The 10763-nt window shown below is 40.9% G+C and overlaps 1 protein-coding gene across 1 annotated transcript in view; it reads left to right on the top strand.

The window, feature by feature from the left end:
• The window catches only part of SAMD3 (sterile alpha motif domain containing 3), a 17671-nt gene that overhangs the window by 3563 nt on the left and 3345 nt on the right, over nucleotides 1–10763 (top strand). Inside the window, exons 3-6 of the mRNA XM_015557796.1 lie at nucleotides 395–502; nucleotides 7196–7381; nucleotides 7631–7715; nucleotides 8406–8573. Coding sequence (XP_015413282.1) covers nucleotides 395–502; nucleotides 7196–7381; nucleotides 7631–7715; nucleotides 8406–8573 — 547 coding nt within the window. The remainder of the gene's footprint in view (nucleotides 1–394; nucleotides 503–7195; nucleotides 7382–7630; nucleotides 7716–8405; nucleotides 8574–10763) is intronic.

Raw genomic sequence — 10763 nt, 5'->3', positions numbered from 1 at the left:
CTCTTCCTCCTCCTGCTCCTCCTCCTCTCCTCCTTCTCCTCTACTCCTTTTTTTTTTGACAAATAAGAATATTAACCAATAAAGGTACATTTTATTATTATCATCATTTTAAAGGAACATATCATCTTGCCACCATTATAAATATGACCAATTGGTGAAAATAGCATTGTGAACTGGCATCAGCCTGTCTCCTGGTATATATGAACTACTGAGTGAGATGACCCCAGAGGGTTCTTCCTTCCGTTATCTTAGTCATGACTAATGTGGATCTTGGAAGTAGACACATATTCTATGTTAACTATGAGCTACCACCTACCTTCACAGTTTCTGTGATGTCAATGGTTGAGGCGCCTGTTGACTAGTTCCTCACCCACCTCTTCTTTCTTGGTAACAGGGATAAACAGTCCTCCAGGCCACCCAACCAAGGGGAGCAGATGCCAGCTTTCTCTCCAGCTGAAAACCTTGATAACAGACTAATTGACCAAAGAGTACTGAAACACAGGTGGGATCACCAACTTCTAAACAGCTACAGCCAAGTGATACAATATTTGTTGTTGTGTGTTTTTAATGAGACTTCACGTAAGTGAAAATTTGTTTTCCTGTAAGGGAATATTTTTTTATCGAGTGATGAAGATATGTGGTAAAAGATGAAGGTTATATTTTCTAATCTTTGTCTTGGAGAAGAGAAGTTTTGAGGATTATATTCATCTTTCAAGTATACATTGCTAAGGGGAAAAAAGGGATTTATCTGTTGTAAACTGTCCAGGGTGATAGGCAGTAGCCACAGAATAATGTCCTATAGCTAGAATGTGCCATCTGAGGAGTCTTTGTTTTTGTTCTGAATTTTGTAGTTGTTGTTTTAACTTGACTATACCTGATGGAGGTGTTTTGGTAAACATTTCCTTATATAGTAATCACCCCTTAACCACAGCTTTGATTTCCTTGTTTTCAGTTACCATCCAAAATATTAAATGGAACGTTCCAGAAATAAACAATTCGTAAGTTTAAATTGCAGTGTTCTGGGTAGTGTAATGAAATCTTGCACTATCCCGCTCCATCCCTCCTGGGATGTAAATTATCTTTATATCCAGTGTCCAACTGTCTATCTGTTCCTTAGTAGCCATCTCAGTTTTTAGATTGACTGGCAATATTGTATTGCTTGTGTTCAGATAACCCTTATTTTATTGTTATAATTGTTCTGATTATTAGTTATTGTTTTTGATCTCTTACTATGCTTAATTTAAAAATTAAACTTTATCATAGTTACAGAAAAAAAACCAGAGTCTATATATATGGTTCCTTGGTACTACCCATGGTCTCAGGCATCCACTGGGGGCCTTGGAAGGGATCCTATGCAGATAAAGGGATACTACTGGACTTAGATGGTGTAATATTTCAACATATGGGCTACATTGGAACAAAGGACAACTATAGACCTAGAGAACCGGACCCAGGAATGTGGTTCTCAAGCACTCCTTTCACCACAAAGCCTCCAAAAGTAGCCAGTCCCTCCTGTAAGTGTTCATTCAGGTGTGAGCAGAGACAGGAGAACAATCATTAGTCCCAGCGGTCCGTCCCTAGAGCCTCTGTGAATCGGTATTCTCATCTGCAAAGTGGGAAGAATAATGATACTTTCCTCATGGTTCTCTTGTGAGCATTAAAAATAGAGAATGCCTGCCCAGTGCTAGCTCCGTGGAAGCACACGGAGGGCACTCATTCCGAGTGCCCGTCTGCACGCACTGCTCCAAGCAGCGTTTCCTCCTTCCTTTGGACTTCTTCCTTCTCCCTGCTCGCTGCCAGCGCGAGATGGGGGTGAAGCCTTCTGTTCATGCAGGTCTGTTCTCTTCTAAGCCCTCGGCTGGCATTCCATCCTCATCGCGGGCCTGTGACACCGGCGGGGCAGGTACTCCTGTGGTTTCATGGGGTCAAAGGGGCAGCCTGGTGCTTCGTGGTGCTTGTCGGTCTTTACAGCACCTACTAATACTGAGGGGAGGAGAAACGAGGACTGGCTCAGAAATGGAGAGGAAGTGGAGGGTTTCAAAGCCAGAGCCGAATACCGCCATATCTTTCTAATCATAAACTCTCCCTTAATCCACTTGACTCCTTGCTGCCCATCTCTCTACCCATGAGCACTTCAGAGTTAACATGTCTACAAATGACCTCCTTTATTTGGGTGCGAGAACCACAAATCCACTGTAATTTAAGACGAGGAGAGAGAGTTTGTTGTAAGAAAAGCATTTCCTAGCACCAGGGGAAGCCAGGGGTAGAGCTGTCCCTCCTCTGATGGAGCCATGTGACAGCCATGCCTATCTCTGTCCTGCTTCTCTTATCCACCTCATTCCCTTGCTTCTCTCTATGAGGATGGGTTTATCCTAGTACTCAGTGCTGCTCTGCCCTCCTCAGACTGGCTGGCACATGACTGCCTGGCCCTGTTGCTGCCTGTCTTTACCTTCTTTCTCATCCTTGAAGGTTCTGCTCAAAAATCTCTTTCAGGAGCCCCTTCATTGACGTTCCAGGCCAGGCAAGGACTCCTGTCTCCTATGCACAGAATCTTTGCTTTACTCATAAAACTAGATGATGAAATTGATGACTTTAAAGTTTGCAGTCCCTCATTAGACTAAAAACACCTCAAAGACAAAGACCAGGCCTTTTTTGTCATTGTAAACACAGATTTGGCACAGTCCCTGGCACACAGAGGCTAAGCAGTAGTTTTTAAATTGAACGGAGGATATGTGAGCCAATGAAAACATGAATGTTTCATGGGGCAGGATAAATATTTTAGTCTCTATTTCTTTTTAGATCTTTTGATACAATTCATACTAAATATGCTAACTTTTTAACAGTTGAGCTCCAGGAGTTTATAAGTCACTCACACATAATAGGCTAGGAAGTTGATGGTATTTGGCTACAGGGCTTTTAAAAAGCCAACTGCTCTATGTGGGCAGAAAGGAATGATGGATCAGAGCTGGCTTTGGGGTCTCACACCCATGGGTTTGAATCCTGATTCCTCCAGAATGCCTTCCAGGTGGCCTCTGCACAATATAGAATGGGAACTGACATATTTAGTCCTCGAAGTCCCAAATGAGATAACATATTAAAGTTCAGCTGTTATCACATCATACAAGATGGCAGTCATTATGCTTGTGATATCTTTTCATATGTTCCCTAAAATGAATGTGCTTTCCATCCAGATACTTTGCAGACAAGAAGAAAAAGAAGGTTCTAGAGGCACAATGTTCACCTGACTTTGGCTCTTGAATAATCTCTAGTAGAGGCATCTGTGTCCCCATGGATGAAATCCTAGGGTACTGAGACACAATGCAGTTTTTTTCAGTGATAGGTGATATCATGCTTTTTACTGCATTGCTTAAGAGCCCTTCCTTCCTTCCTTTGATTTTAGAGAGGAAGGGAGAGGGAGAGATTCAAACATCAATGATGAGAAGAATCATTGATTGACTGTCTCCTGAATGCACCCTACTGGGGACCGAACCTACAAGCCAAACATGTGCCCTGATCTAGAATTGAACCATGACCATCTGGTTCATAGGTCAACGCTCAATCACTGAGCCATGCTGGCTGAGCTAAAGTGCCCTTTCTTGATGGAATAATTACAATGTCTCATACTCAGCATGTATTGGTGATCCGTAGGGAAAAGATTTTTTTTGCAATGATATTTTTGTTTTCCACCTACACTATTTAAAACCTTTCACTTCCCCTTTAGTACCAAATAAACCATGAAATCAGATAAATAGGTAGATATTTCCTAAATCTTACTTTAAAATACTCTTCACTGGAACTTTAAATGTGTGCAGGTGTTTTGCTTCTGCCTTTGGGCATAATTATAAAATTAGTCATGGTTTCATGCATATTGAAAAATTGTTTTGATGATATTTATAATGACGTTACTGCTACAGAATGTGGGAGAATGACCTCCCCCACATGGCTGTACTCGGTAAGGCAAATGCCAGTGGGTCAACACGTGATGGGTTGTATGTAGGCACTATCCCACACACAGCTCAGAAGAGGGCGCTGCAGTCATGTGAGCATCGTATCCAGCACGAAATAAAGAGAAGATGCGATGAAATGCACCAGCCCAGTCACAAGTCCATCAGTACCCATTCCAGTCAGACGTGGGATTCCTCTTTTTCCTTCCTACACCTGTATGTCCTCCAGAGATCCAGCGCTGGGAGGGAGGGGAAGGGGCTGTGGTGGTGAGGAGCCAGTCTGATTCACCTTGGCAATGCCTGGCACAGAGTAGGTGATCAACAAACTTTTACCACATGAAAGAACAGAAATAAGAAGTATTTCTGTGGTCTCCTCTTAATTGAATTAAATATATTCCCTTCGACTTTGACTAGATGATGTTTGGTGAGGAATATTGGCTTTCTAAGACAGAATTGATATTTTGTTCAGTGGAGGGTATCTTTGGACCCAGGCAAGCAGGACTTGTAGAGTCCGGGAAATTGGGCTGGCATTACTGATAAATAACTCTTTGACTCCTGTCCATTTCTATAAATATCATATGAAGTCTTTAGAGAGACCCAAAGTGAGCTTGATTTCTAATCTATTTTCCCATTTTGTTCAGTCTAAAAGTTACTGAATATACACCATGAGCTAGGTATTATTTAGACAGTGGCAGGCAGGGGATGCAATTTAGTCCTTGCCTGGGGGAACACAGAGTCTTGTAGATAAGACAGGTGTGTACTAGTAAGCTAGTAATGGCAATATTAAGCAAATATGCAGAAATAGAAACTCGCGGGCACAGAAATAGCATAGAAGAGAGAGAAATAGGAAAGTGAGTGTGGAGAAGGTCTCTGGGGAGAAGCGCCACAAAAACTGAGGGAGGATTTTGAAAGGTGATTAGAAATTCATTGAAGGAAAATGGGGCAGTAGAGAATGCCATTCACAGCAAAGGAACAGCAAATCCAGATGTACAAACACCTGAAAAAGCACAGGGGACCTACTTGGAGTAAGCACTTTTGGGAAGTGAGAGATCTCGGCAGAGAAAACAGTGGCTGGAATGGTGAGAGATGCTGTTAGAGAGCGGAGGAGGCGCTATGCTCTGCCAGCGAGCAGGGCAACACTGACTATAGCATTAGATTCACCTGGGGACCTAAACAAACAGTATCAGTGCTAATGAGAATGGAAATAGGGATTGTGGAAGAGTAATTGCGATATAATCAGCTGCAATAAATATTGATTGAATGAATGACATGAGAGAGTAACATACTGGGAAATAGTTTGGGTTGAAGCACAGATTGACCCTGGAAATGACCCGCTGCTGTATTGAATCTGGTGTTAAATTGTTGGTGTGCTTATTGTAGCGAGGACATGTTTACACCACTGGTAAAGCCTTGTTATGCCAACGAGGAAAAAAAGGAGGGAGTGTATGATAAAAAGAGAGGAAAGTGCTTTTCCTCTTTTCTTTATTCCCCATGTTTCATTGTATCTCATGCATTCTTAGGAAATATGTCCTAACATTCTAAAGCAGCGTTTCTCAACCTGTGGGTTGCGACCATCGGAAAACACATATAGCATATCAGATATTTATATTACGATTCATAACAGTAGCAAAATTACAGTTATGAAGTAGCAACAAAAATAATTTTATGGTTGGGGGTCCCCACAACATGAGGAACTGTATTAAAGGGTCACGGCATTAGGAAGGTTGAGAACCACTGTAAGGAACCTGACCTTTCAACTCTCATCTCACCTAGTCAGTTTTCCTAGGACTGACTAGTAAGGACTCCATGGCAGTGCCAGAAAATTAACCTGCTCAGGCTAATTTGGGAACTCTTTCTGTTTTTTGACTTCTACTTTGCCTTTATTCCTTTACTTTCATTCCAATCAATCTTATGAGTGAAGTGGATTGAAAGCTACTTAGTGCCTCTGGGTACCTGTTACTTGGAAATTTTACTATAGAGTCTTCTTTTACACACTTAATGATCAGTCACTAACTTTAAAGTTTTAAAGTGGTTCTGATACTTAATTTTATAAATAGACTTATTGAGGTGTAATTTATATAACATAAAATTCACCCATTTAAAGTGTACAGCTCAGTTAATTTTAGCAGATTTATCTGGTAGTGCATCCCTGGTCACAATCCATTTCGGAACATTTCCATTACCCTAAAACAGGGGTCCTCAAACTTTTTAAACAGGGGGCCAGTTCACTGTCCCTCAGACCGTTGGAGGGCCGGACTATAGTTTAAAAAAAAACTATGCACAAATTCCTATGCACATTGCACATATCTTATTTTGAAGTAAAAAAACAAAACGGGAACAAATACAATATTTGTATTTGCATGTGGCCCGCGGGCCGTAGTTTGAAGACCCCTGCCCTAAAAAATTCCCTCGTTCCCTTTTGCAGCCTATTTTCTCTCCCAACCCCCAGCCCCAAGCAACTGCTGATCTGCCTTCTGTAGGTATAGTTTTCTATAACGTTTGATAGAAACTTTCAACTGAATGAAATAAGAGTATCTGATACTTTTAAAATAAATATATTTTCATTGATTTCAGAGAGGAAGGAAGGAGGAGAGAGAGAGAAAAAAACATCAATGATGAGAGAGAGTCATTGATCGGCTGCTTCCTACATGCCCCCCATGGGAGACTGAGCCTACAATCCGGGCATGTGCCCTGATCGGGAATTGAACCGTGACCACCTGGTTCATAGGGGTTGATGCTCAACCACTGAGCCACACCGGCCGGGTTCTCATACTTGTTTTTTACTTAGAAATTAAGTTTACCTTTAAAGTAGCCAAGACCAACTAAATTAAGTTGATCTTATATTTTGCTATAAACAGCAACAGGATAAATTAATTAGAGGAATTTTCTTAGCTGCTAAGACTTATTTATGCCTTACTGCTGAATTGCAACTTATTCTTTTTGTTTATTCAGTTTTGAGCTATGTGCTACATATTATTTCTTCAAGATAGATGGAATAATATTCTTCCCAACTTCAGGCTTTATTCAAAATCTATATTATTATGACTCCCCCCCCACCCCCCAAAAGAAAAACGGAGATACCTAATGAGCCTTCAAACATGTGTGGGTAGCTGAATGGATGGAAGACGGATTGACTTTCATATATTCAGGTCTCAGGAAAGTGCTTTATATCAGAAGTTCTCAGGATGTAGAAAATGGATAATTTAGGTATATTTGAAATGAGATTTCACTCCTGTGTTTCTATTTAACAGAAGAAATGGGAAACATGTTCTAGCAAGGAATAAAGCCTTGCAGTGGGCGAAGTCCTATGTTTTACCGGAGTTTCCCTATGACGTCAGATGCCTGTTAGCAGAGCAGAAGTGTCCCGACCACAGCGTGAGGATAAGGATCATTGAGTTTCTCCAGGCCGACATGACCAAGTATCTGAAAGGCTCACTGTGAGTAATTACAGGGCAGGCTGGTTGCTCTGGGGGAGGATCTACTGTCAGAGTAAACTAGCATTTATTAGGAACCAACCCTTTTCAGGTTTTGGATGACATATCAGTCATAAATCCAACATTGCGCAATATTTGAATGTCTCCGTTGTTATATGGAAAGATTGGAAGAAACGAGAGTGTAGTTTAGGCTCATTGTAAAGGAAGGGATTGGGCAGCTTGGAATGAAACATGTCCTGTTGCACTGCACAGGTACCCCAGTACCCAGCAGTATAACGATGTGGTCAACGCCCTGCTGCAGGCCCACCCTTTCCTGGACGAGGACGGCTGTGGCTTTGTAAGTGACCGTTTTATTAATCTCTGCCCTTTAAAAATAATAGCCTTGCCCTAGCTGGTTTGGCTCAGTGGGTTGAGTATGGGCCTGCAGACTGAAGAATCCTAGTTCGAGTCCCATCAAGAGCACATGCCCGAGTTGCGGGCTCCATCCCCTGCAGGGGGCCTGCAGGAGGCAGCTGATGAATGATTGTCTCTCATCACTGATGCTTCTATCTCTCTCTCCCTCTCCCTTCCTCTCTGAAATCAATAAAACAAATAAAATAAAATAATTGCCTTGCATTGTTTAGTAATTTTATGTCTCATCCTCCTTTAATCAGTTTCGTGCTCTCTCCCTCCCTCTCTTTCCTCTTTTTGATACTTTCTCTCTCTCTCTCCCTTTATCTTTTTAAAAATAGACTTTATTTTTTAGTTCACAGCAAAATTGAGAGGATGGTGCAATTATTTCCCTCCATGTACCCCTTGCCCTGACATAATGCCTATCCTCCCCCATTTTCAATATCCCCCATTAGAGTGGTACATTTGTTATTAGTGTATGATTGTCTAACTACTATGTTGTGTAAATGGAAGGATAGAGTTAATGTTTCTATTACTGTGATGTGAAGAGATTTGAAGCCCAAAGGTGTTAGATAAATAAAAAGTTTTATTGTTTATGTGGTATTATTTAAATCTCTTGTTTTGTTATTTTACACAGTTTTTATGGAAACGAGCCCTGAAAGATCGCTTTAAATATGTGAGAAGACCCATAGAAGATGATGAACAAGTGATGAGAAATAAGTGTAAATTTGGACATCGAAGAGGCCAGAGAAGGAAATCTCTTGCTAATATCAGATTTGATGAAATGAAAATCGCCCAAATAAAAGTAAGACTGAATCTTGAACTCATTGATCGGTTGATTGATTTGGGGATAATAAGCAGTAACATTTGAAATCATTAAAACAAAATAAGATATCCTTTTGGTGTGGTCAGAAAGCAACAAAATCTGTGTTTTGCATAGCAAATAATGTGATGACAATAGTTCCAAAAAAGATCTTCCAAACCCAGTTTGAGCAGAGTTTGTTATTGAACATCTCATGTTTATTCTTTTCAAACCTTCAAAAAAACTAGAAAATCACTAACGTTCTGGATCCTTGAATATCTTCCTGTCACAAAATGCATCTTGTGTTCTTGCTGTTCTTATTGCTACAGAAAGATTTTAATACTCGTGTTGTAGGGTTAGGTACCTGTAGTTTCAAGGTGTCAGGAGGAAGGTAATCCACATGCATGGATAGAAAATTCTATAACTTTGTCCAGAAGGGATCCCACACCACCCAGGTGACTGTGAGGATTGTCAAGCTGAGGTCCCAGCAAGGGCCTGGAGATCCCTCCCTCAGTAGCAGGTATGCTATATGTAATGTCCACGTGGGCCCTAGTTATCTAAAAGCCAATATTCTTTAACTATCTCACAGCACCCAGATATCCTCAGAAACAAAAATGCCCCCTGCTAATAAAGTAGATTGAACTCCTTAAGGAAGATGTCCAAACTGCCAACTATGGAAGCTAAATCTCATGCTCCCTCAATTCTATTTCCAACCCAATCCAACCCGAATAGGTAAATACTAACATTTCACCACAAACACATTTATGTTAGTAAATGTACTTATTGTAAGTATTCTATTTTCTTCTGCTGCTGGTATATTTACTTGCTATTAGTAGAGCAACATATTTGGTTGTAAATATTTCTCTCTTTTCTGCGTCCAGCCTGGCTAGAAAGCAGTCCGGTTCCTGAGTAGGGGCTGCTGGGGATTGAGAAAATGAAAGAAAGAGACAGACACAGAGATGGAAGGGAAAAGCTGGGGCCAGGTGGGACCACTGTCCTCTGATGGAGAGACAGGCACCCAGAGCTGATATAGCGTGTTTATTTTATACAACAAAATACCAGGAAGTTTTACTAAAGCCCAAGACAAAGGAGATTATGTGCATTCTTGTGGCTTCTTTGTAACCATTGCTTTTGGGTGGGCCCGGATAATCGTGTTTGTTCCTGGTGCTTGGCTCGATTTAGATAATGAAACCCACCCACTGGCGCCTGAGCTGAAGGTCAGGCTGACAACACACCCGCCTCAGGCAAGGTATGTTTCCGGGGCATGGCTCTGCCAGGCACCACTGGATTCAGTTGACAATAATTAAAGAAGTGGAGCATTTTAGACTCCTTACCATCATTTTCATCTTTTACAGGCAACATCTGTTCCCATTCTGGTCAGGTAGACAGTTTGTCAAGATACTAATTCAAGTGTAGTTTCACCTGTGTGTCCTCTCAACTAATTTTCCCAGAAGGATTTTTTTCTTTTCTTTTTTCCTAAAGCTGATTGTCTTCGATATTTATTTATTTAGGTAAAATATATTTTAATTGATTTCAGAGAGGAAGGGAGAGTGAGAGAGAGATAGAAACATCAATGATGAGAGAGAATCATTGATTAGCTGCCTCCTGCACACCCCCTACTGGGGATCGAGCCCACAACCCAAGCATGTGCCCTTTGCCGGAATCAAACCTGGGACCCTTCAGTCCATAGGCAGATGCTCTATCCATTGAGCCAAACCAGCTAGGGCTGTCTTTGATTTTTAATGAGAATATGTCTTTCTTAGCCATCCTAGCCTACTCCAGCCAGTGTACCCAAATGTACAGTGAATATAACTGACAGTGTAATAATTTAGCAACACAAAGTGCCCACTGTGATTATTTTGAATTTGGATTATATGACATGGTCCTGCAACTATAAAAAGACATTTAAAAAAATGCAAACAATAACAAACCTTAATTTAAAACCTTTTGATCTCTTAATATTTTATCTTCTAAAATTGAATGAGTAGAAATAAGCATTCCTGTTAAGTGTGAACCTTATAGATAATCTAGACTTCCATGTAAAAGGGTATGTAGGAAATGAAGTTACTCATAGCTCTGTCAAGAGAACAGAAAATTCCACAGTAATTAGCTACCTGATTTGTTCACAGTTAGATTGTCCATTTGCTAACCATGTTCAATGCCAAATGTAATTATACATGATGACGCATCTTT

The sequence above is a fragment of the Myotis davidii genome, unplaced genomic scaffold (genome assembly GCF_000327345.1).
Source record: "Myotis davidii unplaced genomic scaffold, ASM32734v1 scaffold147, whole genome shotgun sequence".
NCBI classification, from domain to species: Eukaryota; Metazoa; Chordata; class Mammalia; order Chiroptera; family Vespertilionidae; genus Myotis; species Myotis davidii.
Note: the sequence above shows the minus strand (reverse complement) of the source record. Positions and strands in the feature narration are given on the sequence as shown.